We start from the raw sequence: 23,672 nt of genomic DNA on the forward strand, positions 1-23,672 counted from the left end.
GTCAGTGGCTTTTGGTGTGCGATGATCTGAGAAGGGGAGGGAGAGAGAGGGAGAGAGAAAGAGAGGTAGGGAGAGAGAGAGAGAGAGAGAGAGAGAGAGAGAGAGAGAGAGAGAGAGAGAGAGAGAGAGAGAGAGAGAGAGAGAGAGAGAGAGAGAGAGAGAGAGAGAGAGAGAGAGAGAGAATGTAGAGATAGGTAGAGAGAGAACATAGATGAAGGTAGTAAATCACATTAAGTAACAAGTAGCTATCAATTCATGAACAATTCTGAGGACTGACCAAAACAAAAAAGTTACCTCACATAAAAAGTTACCTCAAATGAAGCACTCAGTGCTTACCTTTAAATTAAATGGTTTGCTGGTCACTCCATTCCCTGCATTTGGTGGTTTCAACAACAAACTTCTTCCCTTTTATTGTGTCTGCTAGCCTCTTGCATCCATAGCTTGACCAATGAGAGGAGACTAAGGGACACACTGGGGATTATGAGGAAGGGTGGGTTGGCACGGACACAAGGTGAGAACCTGAGGGATATGGTCATCAAGTGCTAGAATAACATACTACAACACAGGACTTTCTTTCCTTTCACCTTGTGTCTTTGTGATGTGTGATATGATGTTATATATGGCTGCCACAAACAGACGTGCATGCGCACAAACACACACACAGACACGCGCACACACACACAGATACACGCACACAAACACACACACACCTGTTAGTAATGGATCATACCCCATCTGATATGGTGGCAGGACCGTACGGTCAGGCGTCAGGACGACCACACCACATTGGCACCGCCTCAAAGCAGAAGGGTCCAAAAACACAACCGCAGAGGGAGGGATACATTTCTCAAACGAGCCTCCATAACCACCTTGATCTAACATCCTACCAACCTTTAGGAAACCCAGTACTGCTGACTTTTACAACTCCTCTCAGAGGGCTTTATGGGTAGGATGTCCACCCTCTACCTTGACACCGGATGGGGTGTGGTTTGAGGTTTGAAGTTTGAACCCCCTCTGCTGCTGCCCTGTGGCCTGGTCTGTGAAACCAACACCAACACTCGCTATTGGTACATGCTCCTCTGAAGCTATAGGTGCCTCATGACAGGTTCCTACTCAAGGCTCTGGTGAAGGCCTCCTACACCGAAACACAAGCCTGCTTGATTGTCCCGTGAATAAAGTAATGATCAATGCAGACACAGAGAGCACCTTTCTCTTTATTTTTCATGGGATAGTCACCTGGTGAAGTGTCCTGAGGTAAGGATTTTTTTGGGAAGTTGGTACAGGTAGGCTTAAATGGCTTTAGAATTGTAATCACATTCTCAATGTGCTTTTTTTCCGAGTGTCCACTAGCCATGCGCTTTGGGGGTAGGCCCAAACATATGAAACACAGAATGTAATTTTTGCTTTCCGCAATTATGTTCTTCAATCAACAGAGAGGGAGAGAATCAACCAAAGGAAGCTAAGATACAGGGACCTTTGTTTAACAAATCTAGGCTCACATTTGATATCCAGCGGCTGTTGCCTTAAGATCATATTCTTGCAAGTGAGAACGTCTGATGAATATGCCTGTGGGACCACTGTGTGGTGCAAAATTGCAGTGAATTCTCTGGGTTCGACCATTTCTGGCTTGTGGAGTGAAACCTGTAGACACACGGCCCTCCAGGAATTTGAGTTTGACACCCCAAATCCCCAATATATCTCAATGAGAGGTTCCTAATAATGTGGTCCATATTATAGCCTGGCTGACACCTAACTCAAAGTCTTCCTGACTTCAGAGTCTGGAAAGGCTCGACGATGTGGTAAGCTCGATAATGAAGGGGTCTGTGCTTTTTTTACTGATTGGTTCTCCTCCGTCTCTTTCTCACTTCAACACCAACATGGACAGCCACATACAGTCCCCGAGCACTGCCCCCTTCCAATACAAATGTTGGATTTTCAAATCCAAACAACAAGGGGTCCCATGGAAAAAATTACTTTGAGAGAACCAATCAAAGCTCAAGCCAACTTCTGTGCGAATACTGCACTAACAACGGGCTCCTTTCTAAACCAGTGTGTCACAGCTCTCCCTCACTGTGTACCACGTAAGTCGCGTCAGCCAGGATACCCATATTACATTACATGGTGCTAAGAAAGTGTGTATTCACATGGTATATACACTGAGTGTACCAAAAATTAGGATCAGCTTCCTAATATTGAGTTGCACCCCCTTTTGCCCTCAGAACAGCCTCAATTTGTCGGGGCATGGACTCTACAAGATGTCGAAAGCGTTCAACAGGGATGCTGACCCATGTTGACTCCAATGCTTCCCACAGTTGTGTCAAGTTGTCTGGATGTCCTTTGGGTGGTGGACCATTCTTGATACACACAGGAAACTGTTGAGTGTGAAAAACCAGTGCTTGACTCGGGCAGGAGCTCACCGGAACTGAGTACCAGCACCTCACATTTTCTACTGCTAGAGCTCCTGTTCCTCTTAGAATATTAGCTCAATAGTATCGTGGGGCTCCTGCACCTAAATATAAACAGTACCGGCACCCAAAATGAGTACCGACACCTATTTCAGACCAAGTCAAGCACTGTGAAAAACCCAGCAGTGTTGCAGCTCTTGACACACTCAATCTGGTGCGCTTGGCACCTACTACCATACCCCGTTCAAAGGCACTTAAATATTTTGTCTTGCCCATTCACCCTCTGAATGGCACACATACACAATCCATGTCTGTTGTCTCAAGGGTTAAACATCCTTCTTTAACCTATTTCCTCCCCTTCATCTACACTGATTGAAATGGATTTAACAGGTGACATCAATAAGGGATCATAGCTTTCACCTGGTCAGTCTATGTCATGGAAAGAGCAGGTGTTCCTAATGTTTTGTACGCTCAGTGTAGGCCAGTATTACAGTGTAGGTTGACATTGTTGCATTGTAGCCTACCATAGCCTGTGACAATTTATTTGCAGAATTACAGAATAACATGTTAAAGTGTATTAAAATTAAATTGTGGTTAGACCTTCTCTTACATGAGAATTATATCCATTGTGAGTTTATTTGCAAACCTTTGAAATTGGGCAAACCCACAAACAGGTATATAATTTGCAAAGAGGTATGTAACAACGTATACACAATGTAAGTGCCTATGTAATTACGACGTAAATCATTTACATATGTAACTTTGAATGCCATTTCCATACAGGATTTACCCAAAAGGCTCAGACTTTTCTGTTCTATCTATGTGGACCAGCACTCGTGTCTCACTGGGCCATGGATCCAGCAGAACTGCTCTCACTAAGCCAGGCCACTGGTCCTATTCAGCTGGCATTACATAACAATGGCTAACTGTGAACTTTCACACCTTCTCACAAAGCAACTGTTACAATTATGCAGAGGTTGTTGATTCACAAGCTATTAGCTATGGAAACACAATTTCCCTAGAATAATATATGGGTGTATACACTATTGTAACACTGGTGTTACAGTCGAAAAGCAGTGTAAAGAGGGACTATTTGTTGTAACACTGGTGTTACAGTCGAAAAGCAGTGTAAAGAGGGGCTATTTGTTGTAACACTGGTGTTACAGTCGAAAAGCAGTGTAAAGAGGGACTATTTGTTTTTCATCCCAATAAGAGACAAAAGGAAATTGGTTTCAGCCACCAGAGGGCTACAAGACAACAGTCCTTCTGGTACTGTTTGTTACAGGCTAGTGTCACCAACCCTGGACAGCCACCAGTGTGCATCCCAACACCAACACACCTGATACCCAACTGTAATACATTGGATAGGCCTAATATTTCAATAATACATTTAATAATAATACACTCTACAGTTAATTCAATTTCAGTAAGCAGATCGAACTGAAAAGTGTCATATTTCTCGAGAAAACTAAATAGGCCTCCTGGAATAAAATGAAAGCTATATATAACACATAATGAATAATAAGGCTATTCCCCCACTTTCTGCAAGTGTTGTGATGATCCATCAGGACGTTCTGCGGCAGCTGCGCACGCTGTCATCCCAGACTGGAGTTGAAATATGAGGGGGGGAATAGCCTTATTATTATTCCGTAGAAGCTGAATTGGAGGATTTCCCACACAAGAAACGGAGTAAACGCAAAAAGAGGCCACCAAACCCCTACTTCTCCCCCGGTGACAACTCCTCACATTCCGGTGGGTCTTCGCCCGTTATTCGCGAAGCCTGCAATGGGCTACAGACGACAGCGGCTTCATAACGGGTTTGTCGGCAGATATTCTTGCTGCAGCTGTCCTTCCGAGAGCCAGGAGGACAGTCTCGCTTGTATATTTCAAGACAGCGGGCCTAACCAATGACTGTGCCCACGTTCGTCCTTCGCTCTTCACTTCAGTGTGGCTACATTCGGCTGAGTAAATCCTGGGAATACATTGACCATTTAAATCCAATTTGATATATTTATAGCAGTTCTGACATCTGACATCAGACATTTTGATGGTGTACGTTTTTATTGTTCCCTTGAACGGATATAATGGAGTGAATTGCACGAGGGGAGCGACAGTCAGCAGTTTTCTTGCGTGTGATGATAGGAGACACAATGACGCTGTTGTCTCTTTTGGGTCGGATCATGCGTTATTTCCTCCTGAGGCCAGAGACATTGTTTCTGCTATGCATTAGCTTGGCCTTATGGAGTTACTTCTTCCACACGGACGAGGTGAAGACCATAGTCAAGTCTAGCCGGGATGCCGTGAAGATGGTGAAGGGGAAAGTGGCGGAGATAATGCAGAACGACAGGTTGGGGGGCCTGAACGTCCTAGACGCGGAGTTCTCCAAAACCTGGGAGTTCAAAAATAACAATGTAGCAGTGTACTCCATTCAGGGGCGGCGGGACCACATGGAGGACCGCTTCGAGGTGCTCACCGACATCACCAACAAGAGTCATCCGTCTATATTCGGGATATTTGACGGTCACGGTGGTGAGGTAGGTATCAAAGGTGTGGGTGCCTTTCAAAAACACAGCCTAAAATAGGCCTGAACGGTCAGCAATCATTAGCATAATCTTCCTCGGAGTTGGTCATTTTAGGGGATTTGAATCTGGATTGGATATCCCCGGCCTCAAATCAATTTAAGAGTATGTTTATTGATTTTAATCTGACTCAATGGATCTCAAAACCAACATGGCTAAATGTGAAAAACCCTGTTAACTCCTCATTGATTTATTTAATTATTACTAATAACTACCATAAATATTTGTCTAGTGGAGTAACGTTATTTGCACATGATCTCAGTGGTCATTGTCCCATAGTATGTATTAGAGATAAGAAACCGATAAATACTCATCATTTAATTAAGAAAACAAATGTTAAAACGTTTTCCCCTCAAGGGTGAAGTAGACATGACATGTTCTACTCTGATTTAGCCACTTTCTCCTGTATTCCTGGCCCTAGGTTGGCTCTAGAAAAGGTATCCTCCATATTTATTCATTTGGCAGATAAACACACCCCTTTTAAACAGAGAGAAATATAGATCTAATCCTTGGTTTTCTTCTGAGCGATCTGAGCTCATTCAAATGAGAAATCAGCCCTGGGCCAAGTCAAGGAAAACTATCTCTGTAGTGGACTGGCAATCTTTCAGACAATTGAAAAACATATGTACTGTCTCAATTAAGAAAGCAAAACCAAGCTACTTTTTAAGCTCTATCTTTGACTCTGCTGGTGATCTTTCAAAATTTTGGAAAACAGTAAATACACTGAAGTGTACACATTCCTCTTCTTCCCTGCCTAAGCAAGTTCTGTCTGACTCTGGTATCATAACTGAGAAGAAGGGGATAAGTGATGCTTTTAATCATCATTTTATCTCTGCAGGCTTTTTATTTGAGAGAAACTGTGGTTTAATTGACCCTGGTCAGTCAATCAACTGCTCTTCCCTCTGCCAGCCTCTAGCTGATTCAACGGTTAACCTGCCAACTTCTAGTGAATCTTTGTTTTCATTTCAACAATTTACTATCTGTGATGTGCTAGATGCCTTGCTTAAGATTGATGTAAAAAAAAATCCACGGGGCTGATATGCTTGATCCATTTTTGCTGCAGCTCTCTGCCCCCCTGATTGCTGAATCATTAACCCATATTTTTAACTTGATGATTATATCTGGTACTATCCCCAAGGTTTGGAAGGCACCCCATGTACTCCCCCTTCACAAAGGTGGTGACCCTTGTGACCTAAATAATTATCTCCCTATTTCTTAACTTTCTTGCCTAGCTAAAATATTAGAATCCTTGAATAATTCTCAGCTAAGATCTTTCTTATCTTTGAAATGTATTCTAAGTCGGGTTTTAGACCAGGTCATAGTACTATCTCTGCTGCATTACTAGTTATAAATGATGTGGTTAACTGTATGGATAAAAGGCAACATTTTGCTGCCCTCTTCATTGACCTGTCAAAGGCTTTCAATACTGTTGATAACACTGCTAATTCAGAGGCTCTCCTCAATTGGCCTAGACCAGGCTGCATGTAACTGGTTAAAAAATTACTTGACAGATATAACTAAATGTGTATCTACTGATGGTGTTAATTTGTGTTTCCTGGACATTACGAAAGGTGTCCCGCAGGGGTCAATTCTGGGTCCTGTACTTTTTACTGTTTACATTAACAATATCGACTTGTCTGTAAAAAATTGTCACCTGCACTTGTATGCCGATGGTACTGTTGTATATGCTATTGCCCCATCGGTATCTGAACTACAGTCTGCCTTCATTGTATTACAGAAAAACTTTATTGACCTGAAATTGGTATTGAATACAGGTAAAACTAAGTATCTGTTGTTCTCTATAGCGCATAAAATAACTCAGATTATTTAAGCATATGTACTTTGGATGGAGTCCATATTGATCGTGTCCCTGCTAACAAATATCTGGGCATCTGGATAGATGAAAAGCTCTTTTAAAAAGCATATTGATGAGTTACACTACATGACAAAAAGTATGTGGACACCTGTCGTCGAACATCAGTATTCCAAAATCATGGGCATTAATATGGAGTTGGTCCCCCCTTTGCTGCTATAACAGCCTCCACTCTTCTGGGAAGGCTTTCCACTAGATGTTGGAACATTGCTGCGGGGCTTGCTTCCATTCAGCCACAAGAGCATTAGTGAGGTCAGGCACTGATGTTGGGCCTGGCTCGCAGCCGGCGTTCCAATTCATCCCAAAGGTATTCGATGGGGTTGAGGGCAGGGCTCTGTGCAGGCCAGTCAAGTTCTTCCACACCGATCTCGACAAACCATTTCTGTATGAACCTTGCTTTGTGCACGGGGGCATTGTCATGCTACAACAGGAAAAGGCCTTCCCCAAACTGTTGCTACAAAGTTGGAAGTACAGAATCGTCTAGAATGTCATTGTATGCTGAAGCGTTAAGATTTCCCTTCACTGGAACGAAGGGGCCTAGCCCGAACCATGAAAAACAGCCCCAGACCATTATTCCTCCTCCACCAAACTTTACAGTTGGCAGTATGCATTCGGGCAGGTAGCGTTCTCCTGGCATCCACCAAACCCAGATTTGTCCGTCAGAACGAACAGTTATTGTGCTGACGTTGCTTCCAGAGGCAGTTTGGAACTCGGTAGTGAGTGTCGCAACCGAGGACAGGCGATTTTTACGCGCTTCAGCACTCAGCGGTCACGTTCTGTGAGCTTGTGTGGCCTACCACTTCGCGGCTAAGCCGTTGTTGCTCCTAGATGTTTCCACTTCACAATAGCACTTACAGTTGATCGGGGCAGCTCTACCAGGGCAGAAATCTGATGAACTGACTTGTTGGAAGGGTGGCATCCTATGACGGTGGCATGTTGAAAGTCACTGAGCTCTTCAGTAAGGCCATTTTTCTGCCAATGTTTGTCTATGGAGATTGCATGGCTGTGTGCTTGATTTTATACACCTGTCAGCAACGGGTGTGGCTGAAATAGACAAATCCACTAATTTGATGTCCACATACTTTTGTAGATACTGTATAGTGTAGTTAAGAAGCTGAGAATACAATTTTTACTTTTCTATATAAATAGGTCCTGCCTTTCGCTAAATAGCAGAAAGCAGATTATTCAGTCGATGTTCCTATCGGTCCTAGACTATGGCGACATCATCTACAGTGCCTTGCAAAAGTATTCATCCCCCTTGGCTTTTTTCCTATTTTGTTGCATTACAACCTGTCATTTGAATGGATTTTTATTTGGATTTCATGTAATGGACATACACAAAATAGTCCAAATTGGTGAAGTGAAATGAAAAAAATAACTTGTTTCAAAAAATTCAAAAAAATTAATAACGGAAAAGTGGTGCGTGCATATGTATTCACCCCCTTTGCTATGAAGCCCCTAAATCAGATCTGGTGCAACCAATTACCTTCATAAGTCACATAATTAGTTAAATAAAGTCCACCTGTGTGCAATCTAAGTGTCACATGATCTGTCACATGATCTCAGTATATATACACCTGTTCTGAAAGGCCCCAGAGTCTGCAACACCACTAAGCAAGGGGCACCACCAAGCAAGCGGCACCATGAAGACCAAGGAGCTCTCCAAACAGGTCAGGGACAAAGTTGTGGAGAAGTACAGATCAAGGTTGGGTTATAAAAAAATATCAGAAATACAGGGAAATTCTTGAGGGAAACCTGTTTCAGTCTTCCAGAGATTTGAGACTAGGACGGAGGTTCACCTTCCAGCAGGACAATGACCCTAAGCATACTGCTAACACAACACTTGAGTGGTTTAAGGGGAAACATTTAAATGTCTTGGAATGGCCTAGTCAAAGCCCAGACCTCAATCCAATTGAGAATCTGTGGTATGACTTAAAGATTGCTGTACACCAGCGGAACCCATCCAACTTAAAGGAGTTGGAGCAGTTTTGCCTTGAAGAATGGGCAAAAATCCCAGTGGCTAGATGTGCCAAGCTTATAGAGACATACCCCAAAATACTTGCAGCTTTAATTGCTGCAAAAGGTGGATCTACAAAGTATTGACTTTGGGGGGGTGAATAGTTATGCACGCTCAAGTTTTCTGTTTTTTTTGTCTTATTTGTTGTTTGTTTCACACCCAAAAATATTTTGCATCTTCAAAGTGGTAGGCATGTTGTGTAAATCAAATGGTACAAACCCCCAAAAAGCTATTTTAATTCCAGGTTGTAAGGCAACAAAATAGGAGAAATGCCAAGGGGGGTGAATACTTTTGCAAGCCACTGTATATGAACACAGCTGCCACTTCATTAAAGCCGTTAGACGCAGTTTATCATAGCGCACTGCGCTTTATTATTACGGGCGACAATTTTAGTAGTCATCACTGCATTCTCCACCAGAAAGTTGGTTGGCCCTCTTTGATGTCACGTAGGTTGATACATTGCTATGTTTTCATTTATAAATCCCTTTACAAAAAGTCCCACTGTACCTAACATTTTTACTAAACTTTAGACATACGAGTTACCACACCCGGTCTCAGGGATGGTTATCTCTTGAAATTCCTTTGGTCTCTACCGAGTTAGGTAAATCAGTTTTTAGTTTTCTTGCACCTTATTTGTGGAGCAATCTTCACATCTTCTACATTTGATGTTTAGATGCCTCTAGGGTAATTCAGAAAGCTGACTGAGGATCTTATTACTGCTGAATGGTTTTGTTTTTTATGACCATGTTTTTTTTTTTACTTGCATTTTGTATTTATATTGCTCAGTGTATTTTCTGTAATTTATGTAATTCAGGGCTCATCTGTAAAATAGACCTTGGTCTCAGTATGACTCCCTGATAAAATAAAGGTGAAATAAAATAGATATCTATGGTCACTACAGCATCCTCATTGTATTTGGAGTGAGAGAGGTAAGTCCAAACAAAACATGTTCACACCCCAGCTTTCAGGATACATAAAACTATCACTCAAACAGAGCATTGTGAAAGTCACACAGTCTGGGGACATCCAAACCATGACCAGAATAAGAGTGAAGTTGATTAGGCAGCATCTGAATCCTCTGCAATGCAATTTGTCACACAGTTTCCACTGGCCTATCCACTATTTAGTAGGCCCTGTGTGTGCAGCCTACCACTATCTTTTGATGAAACTAGAATCACCCCCTTTGTGCTACTTTTGTTTTTCTTGTGATGTCATCAGCACATATACATGGGAATTGAATTGCATATACACACAAAGAGCCAGTCTTGAGGCTTTGTGTGTCACACACATGGGTGTGAACCTTTTTCCCCCTTTTGCTGTCAAGGGGTCAGTGAATTCCCAAAGTAGTCTACAGACCACATGTCTGGTGAGCCATCTGCCACTCCAGTGTCCTCAGTGAGCCTGGAGCCAGGATCCTTTTTCTCACAGACACTATTACACACTATTACACACTATTACACACTATTACAAAGCTATTACACTATTACACACTATTACAAAGCTAATACATTATTACACACTATTACACACTATTACACACTATTACAAAGCTATTACACACTATTACACACTATTACACTTGCATTTTAGAAGTCACAAATGCCACTTTAGTTTACTCATTAAGTATGGCGACTGTGTCTATCTTCACAAATGAAAATACTCAAATATTTATGTTGATGAAAAGAAGGCCATTGACTTCTGAGGAGTTTGTCCACCATGCATATATTGTAAGATGAGACCGAAATTAGACCTTATATTGACTACAGAAGAGAGGTATTCAAGTATGCCATTTTGAGATGGATAAAATTACAGATTCATGTGGTAGTCATTAACCCTCTATATTTTGGTAATGCTCATCTCCTGTAACCTAATCATTTAGTCCACAAACTGTTGTCATTTCAACATGATATGCCTCATCTTTAGGCTGATTTTACTGTGTTCTCTAGGCTATTGGCTCTTTCTAACGATTAAAAAAGTCAATAAAAAAACCAGTTATTTTAGTGTTGTATTACCAGTCTTATATGTACACTGAAAACCAAAGCCAGTTAAACCTACATCGACTTTCAACCATTAGTAGTACTATGTCAATCATGCTGTTCCTTATCTAAAGAGGTTGACACGATCCTGTTAAGATAAGGCCTTGGCCTTAAGGCTTTGAATAGGGTTGTTGTTGTATAGCAGGGTTGCCCAACCCTGTTCCTGGAGAGCTACCCTCCTGTAGGTTTTCACTCCAACCCCAGATGTTACTAACCTGATTCATCTTATCAACCTGCTAATTATTAGAATCAGGTGTGCTAGATTAGGGTTGGAGCAAAAACCTACAGGACGGTAGCTCTCCAGGAACAGGGTTGGGCAGTCCTGTTGTATAGTGAAGGCTGGAGGAAGACTGAGTGGGGGGTGCTGTGTGTGTGTGTGTGTGTGTGTGTGTGTTTCCTGTGGTCATGGTGACAGAGTGACATGCATGAGCTATTACTCTGCAGGCTGGGTTACTTTGACCTTATTCTCAGTGGAAGTTTGGCCAGAAACACACAAATCAGAGCCCACTTACACACACACACACACACACACACACACACACTTAACACATAACAAATTCCAGAACTGCAAATGTTAAATCGGTCCCAATAAATGAATACTTTTTTCATCAACCGAAGATGGTCATGTTCCTCTGATGCGTTTAAAAGTAGACAACGTGGTTCATTTTATACACACCATGTTAATTTATTTGCATCAGTATGTCAATGTACAGACTCCAACTTCCTTGCCTGGGCTGGGTTTGGTTTACTAGAGACAGTTATGTGGGAACATGGAAGACGCCACGCTGAACTACAGTGCGGGAAAAAAGTATTTGATCCCCTGCTGATTTTGTACGTTTGCCCACTGACAAAGACATGATCAGTCTATAATTTTAATGGTAGGTTTATTTGAACAGTGAGAGACAGAATAACAACAACAAAATCCAAAAAAACGCAATTCAAAAATGTTATAAATTGATTTGCATTTTAATGAGGGAAATAAGTATTTGACCCCTCTGCAAAACATGACTCAGTACTTGGTGGCAAAACCCTTGTTGGCAATCACAGAGGTCAGACGTTTCTTGTAGTTGGCCACCAGGTTTGCACACATCTCAGGAGGGATTTTGTCCCACTCCTCTTTGCAGATCTTCTCCAAGTCATTAAGGTTTCAAGGCTGACGTTTGGCAACTCGAACCTTCAGCTCCCTCCACAGATTTTCTATGGGATTAAGGTCTGGATACTGGATAAGCCACTCCAGGAAGGTAATGTGCTTCTTCTTGAGCCACTCCTTTGTTGCCTTGGCTGTGTGTTTTGGGTCATTGTCATGCTGGAATACCCATCCATGACCCATTTTCAATGCCCTGGCTGAGGGAAGGAGGTTCTCACCCAAGATTTGACGGTACATGGCCCCGTCCATCGTCCCATTGATGCGGTGAAGTTGTCCTGTCCCCTTAGCAGAAAAACACCCCCAAAGCATAATGTTTCCACCTCCATGTTTGACGGTGGGGATGGTGTTCTTGGGGTCATAGGCAGCATTCCTCCTCCTCCAAACACGGTGAGTTGAGTTGATGCCAAAGAGCTCGATTTTGGTCTCATCTTACCACAACACTTTCACCCAGTTCTCCTCTGAATCATTCAGATGTTCATTGGCAAACTTCAGACAGGCCTGTATATGTGCTTTCTTGAGCAGGGGGACCTTGCGGGCGCTGCAGGATTTCAGTCCTTCACGGCGTAGTGTGTTACCAATTGTTTTCTTGGTGACTATGGTCCCAGCTGCCTTGAGATCATTGACAAGATCCTCCCGTGTAGTTCTGGGCTGATTCCTCACCGTTCTCATGATCATTGCAACTCCACGAGGTGAGATCTTGCATGGAGCCCCAGGCCGAGGGAGATTGACAGTTATTTTGTGTTTCTTCCATTTGCGAATAATCGCACCAACTGTTGTCACCTTCTCACCAAGCTGCTTGGCGATGGTCTTGTAGCCCATTCCAGCCTTGTGTAGGTCTACAATCTTGTCCCTGACATCCTTGGAGAGCTCTTTGGTCTTGGCCATGCTGGAGAGTTTGGAATCTGATTGATTGATTGCTTCTGTGGACAGGTGTCTTTTATACAGGTAACAAACTGAGATTAGGAGCATTCCCTTTAAGAGTGTGCTCCTAATCTCAGCTCGTTACCTGTATAAAAGACACCTGGGAGCCAGAAATCTTTCTGATTGAGATGGGGTCAAATACTTATTTCCCTCATTAAAATGCAAATCAATTTATAACAAACAGCGAGTAGCAGCAGTGTAAAAACAAAGGGGGGGGGGGGGGGGGGGTCAATGTAAATAGTCTGGGTGGCCATTTGATTAATTGTTCAGCGGTCTTATGGCTTGGGGGTAGAAGCTGTTAAGGAGCCTTTAGGACCTAGACTTGGCGCTCCGGTACCGCTTGCTGTGCGGTAGCAGAGAGAACAGTCTATGACTTGAGTGACTGGAGTCCTTGACTAACAGAGGAGGTGTGTTAGTTTGAGAGAGCATGTGTTTGTTTGTATGCACCAAACCCAACAGACTCAGATGGCTAAATGTTCACCTTTTCAGTATGAACCTTAAGTTACCCAAGTCTCAGGAATGAAGAAAAATCTTCCACTCCAGTCGCAGGAGGTGTTGGTGGTATACTGTATGTGTGGGCACATGTTCAAGGGCTTTTTTCCAAATAATTTTCTGCAAGTTGGTAAATATGAATGTTTGCTTGTCCCCCAGTAACAAATGGAGTGAAATGTCTCCAAAACAAATATCTGTGTACAGAACAGCTTGTTTCTAACTGAGCAGTGTATCCTTAAACTGCAAATATGTTGCATATTCTCAACTCTCTATCTTTTTTCAATCTTTTAGCAGTCCTTATTTTGGCCAAAAGGTAAAAGGCCAGTAAAGTAGCCTATCTCTCTAGCGTGAGACAGCTTGATGTACAAGCACACCCACTGGACAGGACGCTAGTCTATCACAGGGCCTTACCTCCAATCTATCTCCTTAATGATGAGTGCCAAGCAGAGACACATTGGGTCCCATTTTTTGTCTTTGGAATGACTTGGCCGGAGTTCAAACTCTCAACTTTCCAATCTCAGGCCAGACACTCTAACGACAAGGCCATTACAAGCTAATATTCTTCATTTTAATTTGATTCAAACTGACAGTTGAGTTTAAGGGGAACTTCTCTCTGAAAGGTTTTCTACCAAATAAAGTTGAGTCTACAGCCATGAAGACTGCACTGACTTTTACATGGCTCAGTCATTTGGGCTCTTGGATGAGTAACTACATTCACTGTTCACTATTCAAGGCTCCCTGTGTACACTCATTGAGAGAGAGAGAGAGAGAGAGAGAGAGAGAGAGAGACTAGGGACTAATGAAGAGTTGTTTTGATCATTTATTTATACCATTTCCCTTCATCATCTCCTTTTCTCTCTCAAATGAATCTGCTCCTATAATTATCACCATGGGTGAAATTAGTTGGTTCGTTAATATCTCATATGCCTCGGTTAATTGGATGCCTTGATTACAGGACTGATGAAAACACAACAACTGTTGATTGCAAAGTGTAACGAATATGCAAATGACATGAGTGTTGAAGTCTCAAGTTTGAGAGAGTTTTGAACGTTTCTATACTGAAATATTTCTGAATTAATATTCAGTATGGTGAACATGATCTGAGGAGAAAGTAGGGAGCAGGGAAAATAAGGAAAGGGCCTGAAAAAGAGAGCAGGAAGGAGGGAGAAATGGAGATGAAGAGAGGTTGTTGAATAATTAAGCATAGAACACCTGTTCAACCATCCTTCTGCATTTTCTCTTTCACCTCTCAGACAAAAAAGAACCACTAAGATACTGAAAACGATCCTCTTAATTTAAATCCAACTAATATCACATTTTTACTTGTAATGAAACTAAGAAGATTCACTGTGCTTATCCGAGTAAGGTAGCCTGGCGGGATGGAGCGTTGGAACAGTAACCAGCAGGTTGCTGGATCGAATCCACGAGCTGACATGGTACAAATCTGTCGTTCTTCCCCTGAGCATGGCAGTTCCCCGGGGCTGATGATGTCGATTATGGCAGCCCCCGGCACCTCTCTGATTCAGAGGGGTTGGGTTAAATGCGGAAGACACATTTCAGTTTTATGCATTCAGTTCTACCACTAACTAGGTATCCCCCTTTCTCTAATACACAGTAATCTCAATATACAGAGAGTCTTTCTAACATCATCACTGGAAACCAGTGTTAACCTTCATGCACTTCCCATGGTAATTGATTAGTCATTCTTAATTATTATGGCATTGTTGAATACTTGTTTCTGAGTGGCTTGACGGGCATTCTAGAGCATGCATTATTTACCTATAATGCATTATTTACCTATAATGCACGGTATATTTGCACGGGAGAATTCAATGGCTATTATTAATTCTTGCATTTTCTGTTTGAGCTGCTTTTGAAAGCAAAAGTCGAATTGAAAACATTATTGGCATTGTTGAATTCGATTTTCATAATGGCAAGCTAGGACTGATGGGTTGGTTAGGTAAACTAGCAAGTCTGTTTGTTTGGTTACCACGGCAACTACTGTAGCTCTCTTGTAAACTTGCTTGCTACTTCAGTGGATATTGAACATATTTCTAATTGCAAATGAACACATTTCTAGCGGTAAATGTGTTAAATTATAGCCATGGTATAAAAGGGATAATCAACTCAGGGCTCTATGCCTTCTCTGGAAAATAATGCAACTTCGTGGAAAGTCAGTTCCACTATGCTAGCGCGTCGTGGAACCCACCTACCTCGTCGTACATTATTTTTCATAGAACGCATAGCCTCTCGTTGATTATCCCTACATAATTAATTCCTGATCATCTATGCATTATTAATTGAAATTAGCAACACAACCAAGTGTGCGTTTGGGCATGCATATTAAAATATCTTACAAATAGCCTCCATTCACTCAGTGCTGTATGTAAACACATTAATTAAGTGTAGACAGACTGCCATATACATTGAAACCATTTCTACTCTGTATATATAACATGTGCTTGGTCAAATATAACTTCTATGGCCCTGCACTATGTATAGCTTTTTGTTTAGATATGCTCTAAAAGTGCTGGGTCTTAATGTAAATAATGGATAGGCTTCCTCTAGCCTCTATGAATATCTCTGGTAGATCCTTGAAAGCATTGGTGTCTTTGAGTGTCATGTCTGCCTTTGGTTTGTATAACAAAAATACTGTTTTCAACTTGTACTTTGGGGTCAAGTCTATTTCAATGTATTTCAGTTTGATAAACTTGTTTTGACTTTCAATTCAAATTGAACCATGATATAAACGGACATTTTGAAACTAAACTGCTGAACATAACAAAGTTGAATCTGGATTCATTTGGCTGAAGAAAAAACATTCTGTACCTCTGTACATGTAACGGCACAGCGTTGTATCAACAAATCGTTGAAATGTGGACCAGTCAAATAACTGAAATTCAACCAAATACGTGAAATTCTCTCTCTATCCTCCCTTCTCTCTCCTTACCGCTCTCGCTCAGGCAGCAGCTGACTACGTGAAGGCCCACCTTCCAGAGTCTCTGAGGCAGCAGCTGCTGTCCTATGACAGGGAGAAGAGGGAGGGCGTTCTCTCCTACCCCAGCATCCTGGAGCAGCGCATCCTGGCTGTGGACCGAGACATGGTGGACAAGCTCTCCGCCAATCATGACGAAGCAGGTGAAGGACCGTAGGAGTGCTGATCTAAGATCAGTTTTGCCCATAATGAATGAGATTACATGTACAGGGGGAACCTGATCCTAGATCAGGACTCCTACTCTGAGGCGTTTTATGAATACGAGCCCAGGTGTCACACATTAAAAAGGTGGCAACAATGGAGGAGGGGTTAAGACAGTAGGTCAGATACAGTGGGGAAAAAATGTATTTAGTCAGCCACCAATTGTGCAAGTTCTCCCACTTAAAAAGATGAGAGTGGCCTGTAATTTTCATCATAGGTACACGTCAACTATGACAGACAAAATGAGGAAAAAAAATCCAGAAAATCACATTGTAGGATTTTTTATGAATTTATTTGCAAATTATGGTGGAAAATAAGTATTTGGTCAATAACAAAAGTTTCTCAATACTTTGTTATATACCCTTTGTTGGCAATGACACAGGTCAAAAGTTTTCTGTAAGTCTTCACAAGGTTTTCACACACTGTTGCTGGTATTTTGGCCCATTCCTCCATGCAGATCTCCTCTAGAGCAGTGATGTTTTGGGGCTGTCGCTGGGCAACATGGACTTTCAACTCCCTCCAAAGATTTTCTATGGGGTTGAGATCTGGAGACTGGCTAGGCCACTCCAGGACCTTGAAATGCTTCTTACGAAGCCACTCCTTCGTTGCCCGGGCGGTGTGTTTGGGATCATTGTCATGCTGAAAGACCCAGCCACGTTTCATCTTCAATGCCCTTGCTGATGGAAGGAGGTTTTCACTCAAAATCTCACGATACATGGCCCCATTCATTCTTTCCTTTACACGGATCAGTCGTCCTGGTCCCTTTGCAGAAAAACAGCCCCAAAGCATGATGTTTCCACCCCCATGCTTCACAGTAGGTATGGTGTTCTTTGGATGCAACTCAGCATTCTTTGTCCTCCAAACACGACGAGTTGAGTTTTTACCAAAAAGTTCTATTTTGGTTTCATCTGACCATATGACATTCTCCCAATCCTCTTCTGGATCATCCAAATGCACTCTAGCAAACTTCAGACGGGCCTGGACATGTACTAGCTTAAGCAGGAGGACACGTCTGGCACTGCAGAATTTGAGTCCCTGGCGGCGTAGTGTGTTACTGATGGTAGGCTTTGTTACTTTGGTCCCAGCTCTCTGCAGGCCATTCACTAGGTCTCCCCGTGTGGTTCTGGGATTTTTGCTCACCGTTCTTGTGATCATTTTGACCCCACGGGGTGAGATCTTGCGTGGAGCCCCAGATCGAGGGAGATTATCAGTGGTCTTGTATGTCTTCCATGTCCTAATAATTGCTCCCACAGTTGATTTCTTCAAACCAAGCTGCTTACCTATTGCAGATTCAGTCTTCCCAGCCTGGTGCAGGTCTACAATTTTGTTTCTGGTGTCCTTTGACAGCTCTTTGGTCTTGGCCATAGTGGAGTTTGGAGTGTGACTGTTTGAGGTTGTGGACAGGTGTCTTTTATACTGATAACAAGTTCAAACAGGTGCCATTAATACAGGTAACGAGTGGAGGACAGAGGAGCCTCTTAAAGAAGAAGTTACAGGTCTGTGAGAGCCAGAAATCTTGCTTGTTTGTAGGTGACCAAATACTTATGTTCCACCATAATCTGCAAATAAATTCATTAAAAATCCTACAATGTGATTTTCTGGAAAAAAAAATCTCAATTTGTCTGTCATAGTTGACGTGTACCTATGATGAAAATTACAGGCCTCTCTCATCTTTTTAAGTGGGAGAACTTGCACAATTGGTGGCTGACTAAATACTTTTTTCCCCCACTGTAGTTATGTTCAGTAGGAAACTAAAATATGTGTTCTTATTGGACAAGTTAAGGTAGTACCTCCCTGTTTCACTCTGTTTTCCACCTATTAAACACAACCCAGTTTAAGACTGGTCAGAATTGACCCTCTCTTTAAAAAATCATAAAGACTTCCTGCTTAGAGAAAACAGAAAGACAAGGAACACTTTTTATAAATGTTAAGCACTTTTTAGATTTTTTACAGATTTGGTCTGTAAAGAAGAAAAGCTGTATACATCAAATGTAGCATTATTTGTTATGGCGGCAGTGAAATGTCTCCATGTAGAAGACCTTTTGAAGGTCAAGATACAAATCCAGTGTATTTACACATTTGTACACGGAGTCCCTTTGTTGCCCTGAGAGATTTATTGTCAGCCCTGAGAAATGGATTAGATGCCTGTAATGGAAACAGTACCTTATAAATCACTGGATTTCCAATGGAAGAGGAGGACATGGGCAGCATGAAAAGGTAAACCTTTGTCAGATAAGTTATTAGGGCCAGGAATAGCATTCACTCCTGTTACTTGGGTGGTTTCATTGTTGTGATAAACACTGAGTGTACAAAACATTGAGAACACCTTTCTAATACTGAGTTTCACCCCACTTTGCCCTCGGAACAGCCTCAATTCATCAGGGCATGGACTCTACAAGGTGTCGAAAGCGTTCCACAGGGATGCTGGCCCATGTTGACTCCAATGCTTCCCACAGTTGTGTCAAGTTGGCTGGATGTCATTTGGGTGGTGGACCATTCTTGATACACATGGGAAACTGAAAAACCCACCAGCGTTGCAGTTCTTGACACACTCAAAGCGGTGCACCTTGCACCTACTACCATACCCCATTTAAAGGCACTTCAATCTTGTGTCTGGCCCATTCACCCTCTGAATGGCACACATACACAATCCATGTCTTAATTGTCTCAAGGGTTAAAAATCCTTCATTAACCTGTCTCCTCTTCATCTACACTGATTGAAGGTGACATCAATAAGGGATCATAGCTTTCACCTGGATTCACGTGGTCAGTCTGTGTCATGGAATGAGCAGGTGTTCTTAATGTTTTGTACACTCAGTGTAAATACAGTATGGCGTTCAGTATTGTGGTTGATTAGCAGACTATGATACACATGTTGTATTCTGAGAATGAGAAACACAGTTGAAAAATGTATTCAAGTAAACGTAAAGGGACATTACATAAAAAAATAGTCAAATGTTTTCAGTACTTCACAGTAGTCTAATGTCAAAATAGATCCACGTCCCAGGCCATCGGTTGTGTAGATCTAGCTATGGTTTTGGAATGTAATGTCCCTTTAAAATAAAATAAAATAAACTACTCTTTCTCCTTGTCTTAGGCACTACATGTCTGGTGGCCCTGCTATCAGACCGGGAGCTGACGGTGGCCAACGTTGGGGACTCGCGGGGCGTGCTGTGTGACAAGGATGGTAATGCGGTGGCCCTGTCACATGACCACAAGCCCTACCAGCTCAAAGAGCGCAAGAGGATCAAGAGGGCAGGTGAGCAGAGCGCTGCATGGGTCAAAAGCACCACAACGCTATGGGGACATTGTAGAGACGTTTGCGTCAAACCTAGCTAAACTGTAAATACTACAGAGTGAATTCACGCTAAATTTCACAGGGCTGTTTTAGAAGGGACCTAAAAAGCATTTCGAATGAAAAATCTCAATTGAAAATGCTTCTCAGTCCAGCACCAGGCTTAAAGGTCCAGTGCTGTCAAAATTCAGTTTTTCCTGTGTTTTGTTTCATATTGTACAACAGCTGATGAAACTAATGCTGTAAAAGTGTGAAAGAATTTGAACAGTGTTATTTCCTGATAGGTGCTGGTTGAAAATACAATCTACACAGGACCTTCTAATCAGCCGGTTTAGCATGGGTGGAGTTTCGGCTTGCCTGGTGACATATCTGCCAATAACAGCTAGTTTCCCCCTCCCAACTCAGACCACTCCCAGACAGTCCTAGCAAAATTCTTGCTTCAGAAATAGTGTTTGCTAATTTTGTTTATTTTTGACAATTTTAATGGAAGGTACTTAATTGTTACCCAGAAAGGATATGATATTGTTAATAAAAATCGGCTGCTTTGGGCCTTTAAACTGTGTCCAGGAAACTTGCCCTTGATGTTCAGCACAGAAACAAAACACACATACATTTCGTTGGCTGAGGCAGGTAGTGCATAATTATCCTCATGGCGACATAAAATGTTTCCTACATTTCAGCAGATCACAATGGCACACTAGGATGAATCACTAGAATAAATCAGTGTCAAATGGAGAGACTAAGAATTGCAGCCTTGAGTCGCCACCTGTTGACCCTCTTTGGAATTGCAAACAGTGATGTCTTATTAGCTCTGACAAATGATAGGAAGCACTAATAAATATATCCTTAGTTGGATTTGATAAATATAATATTTATAGATATTATGTACTTTTATTGGGATACAGAAATGTCTATGCTTATTCTGCACTTTTTTCTGTGTTGTTTTCTGTGTACACAATGAATGACCAATGAATGACCAATGTCCCAGTGTGGGATAGTAAAGTTACAGATAGTTGAATTAAATTGCATTGCACTTCCATTCCTTCACCACCAGGGGGCTTCATAAGCTTCAACGGTTCATGGCGTGTCCAGGGCATCCTGGCCATGTCTCGCTCGCTGGGTGACTACCCCCTGAAGAACCTCAACGTGGTCATCCCCGATCCTGATGTGTTGACCTTTGACCTGGACAAGCTGCAGCCTGAGTTTATGATCCTGGCGTCGGACGGCCTGTGGGACGCCTTCAGCAACGAAGAGGCGGTGCGCTTCGTGCGCGAGCGCCTGGACGAGCCGCACTACGGCGCCAAGAGCATTGTGCTGCAGTCCTTTTACCGCGGCTGCCCAGACAACATCACTGTCATGGTGGTCAAGTTCAAGAGTGGTCCTGTGGGGAGCAGGGCCGGGGAGTAGAGGTGGTGATGAGGTCACGATGAGGTCACAATGTCGTGATGAGGTCATCATTATTGTTATGTTATAGATAGTCTCTCCTCCCTTGTTGATAGTGCAGCAAGCTATCAACCTGGGGAGGATTGGGAACTGTTGCAACCTGGATACCTGGCATTCTCTTTGACACGCATGTACACCCACACTCAAAACTATGTGTTTTCATTTCTGACCATGACTTTTGTATAGATACACATTTTTGTTTGATATATGAACTTTACTCTGAAGCTGGAGTGCTAGATCGTCCTGACACACACACGTACACACACACATCCGTCTCACACATTGGCATTCAGCACGAACACACACTCTTCTCATCCATTCAATCTATACTGACACACAACTGGAGATCACCCCTTCTTCATCAATGAGAAGATGACTCTCTGACTCAACCAGCACTACATACTGTGATCTACTGTTCTCTACCAACAAACAACGGCAGTGTATTCTACTGTCAAAGGACTGACACTGTCCTGAAGAAAAAAAAGGGAACAAATTTACGTAGATTTTTTTTGTGTGGAATGATAAGCCCTTACATATCAGCCCATAAAAATGCTGTAAATCAATTTTCGTATACAGGATCAAACTCTGACCTAGCTCCAGCCATTGTCTTTTTTGTTAACACAGTCTTAACCAGGCTGATGTATAGTTACTGTATTATGGTACTGGACCTGTATAGGTGATTTATTTAGCCTATCCATGTTTGGGAAAGATCTGTGGATGTTAGCACGGAGGTGTTGATGCCTCCATGGGAATCGACTGGGAGGTGCAACTCAACTGGAACAGGAAGGCTAATTGCCAGTAAATATGCATATGACGCAATATGATTGGAGTGAATACTGATGTGTTAAAAGGGTCAGGATCATGTTAGAGACCAAGGATGGCCAACTTTGCTCCGAGAGAGCAGCAGTGTGTGCAGGGTTTCATTCCAGCCCAGCCCAGCACACCTGATTCAAATAGTTTAAGTAATAAAGACTGCACACACTGTGGTTATCCAGGAACAGTTGGCCAACCTTGTGTTAGTGTTACTACTGTACTACTGTATTGAATACTACAATTACTACTGTATTTCATAGGTTCATTTTTTTGCTTGAAATGATATGTGGCAAACCTTTTATAATTTAACAATGTACCTTATTTGCCTTATTTATTGTTTCGGTTTTTATATTATTGCCAAAAAAAAACATATACAGCTGTTTATTGTTGACCTTTACATATGCATAAGTCAATAATGTAACAACAAAAATCACTTGTAGACAGTTCACCAACAAGTCACTCATATACTCTGCCAAACACAAAATGTATGACTTTGCTGAATCCAGTTTGTCAGTATTAAAATTCAATGCTACCTTGTGAAATGTTTTTGTTGACCTTATTCTTGCCAATTTGAAAGAGAATGTGCAGAGAGTTAGCTGCAACTGCCCTCTCAGATAACACGGTCAATTACATAAAATATATTTATATTGGGTCCAATCACAATTTAGGGAACGAAACAGCGAACTGTCTTAGCGGAGATTTTTGAAATTGTTTTATTATTATGACTAGTATAATTTGTTTGAATTATGCCCAGCTCATGAGGCCCCTTGATGATGTGAAGCCTGAGGCAATTGCCTCTTCTGCCTAATGGTAAGTCCGCCACTGTGTATGTAACCTTTCTGTAGCCTATAAATCAAGTATGGCCACCAATAAATAATGCAGTATTTTCTGGGGCCCGAGAGAAACTACAATGATGCACACAAATACCCAGCCAAACAATCACATCTCTGTATTCATGTTTCTCTCTTCACCAGTGTGCTGGATTGTCACACATGAATGAATACATCTCCAATCAGTCACGTCATGACACTAAACAACTGATTGGGTTTAATTTGGGAATCCTCAATGATGACAACAAGCAACAATGTAAGGGCCGGTGAGATCACATCCAGAAAGAAAATCTATGACCTTGTTGAAATACACTTCTGGGACCACTAAACACGGGCACAAAATAGTTCTGTATGCGCCATAACCCCAGTAACCTCGAAGTAACCGAACACCTTAGCACTAGCTACAGCACTAGCTACATCACTAGCTACAGAGGTGTGGCACTGCCATGCGTCGCCTAGACATCGTGTGAGCTAGGGATCAAGTCGAAACTGACGGTCTGTGCCAGGTGGAACTGGCCTTAGAATAGCATGTACATTGTAAAATATCGAATGTGTCAAATGCCAGAGACCTGTGTGCTAACATTCAGCAGGCTTTCCATAAACCTAAGCCATTCACTGTAGGGGA

At 42.2% G+C, this 23,672-nt stretch overlaps 1 protein-coding gene across 2 annotated transcripts; it reads left to right on the top strand.

Moving 5' to 3' along the window:
• Positions 1-4,540: 4,540 nt before the first annotated feature.
• On the top strand, positions 4,541-22,756 carry LOC311098606 (protein phosphatase 1L; the record flags this gene model as incomplete). 2 transcript variants are annotated; one of them, XM_084139137.1, is made up of 4 exons in its annotated part: positions 4,541-4,939; positions 16,434-16,608; positions 19,764-19,925; positions 21,016-22,756. In XM_084139137.1, the coding sequence occupies 4 exons, from the start codon at positions 4,541-4,543 to the stop codon at positions 21,366-21,368; spliced, it is 1,089 nt and encodes a 362-aa protein (XP_083995263.1). In that variant the 3' UTR covers positions 21,369-22,756. The 2 variants fall into 2 exon arrangements, with proteins under 2 accessions (XP_083995263.1, XP_083995264.1); XM_084139138.1 differs by having other exon boundaries at positions 4,541-4,870.
• Between the last annotated feature and the right edge of the window lie 916 nt (positions 22,757-23,672).

This window comes from Coregonus lavaretus (genome assembly GCF_964263955.1).
Source record: "Coregonus lavaretus genome assembly, chromosome: 23".
NCBI lineage: Eukaryota > Metazoa > Chordata > Actinopteri > Salmoniformes > Salmonidae > Coregonus > Coregonus lavaretus.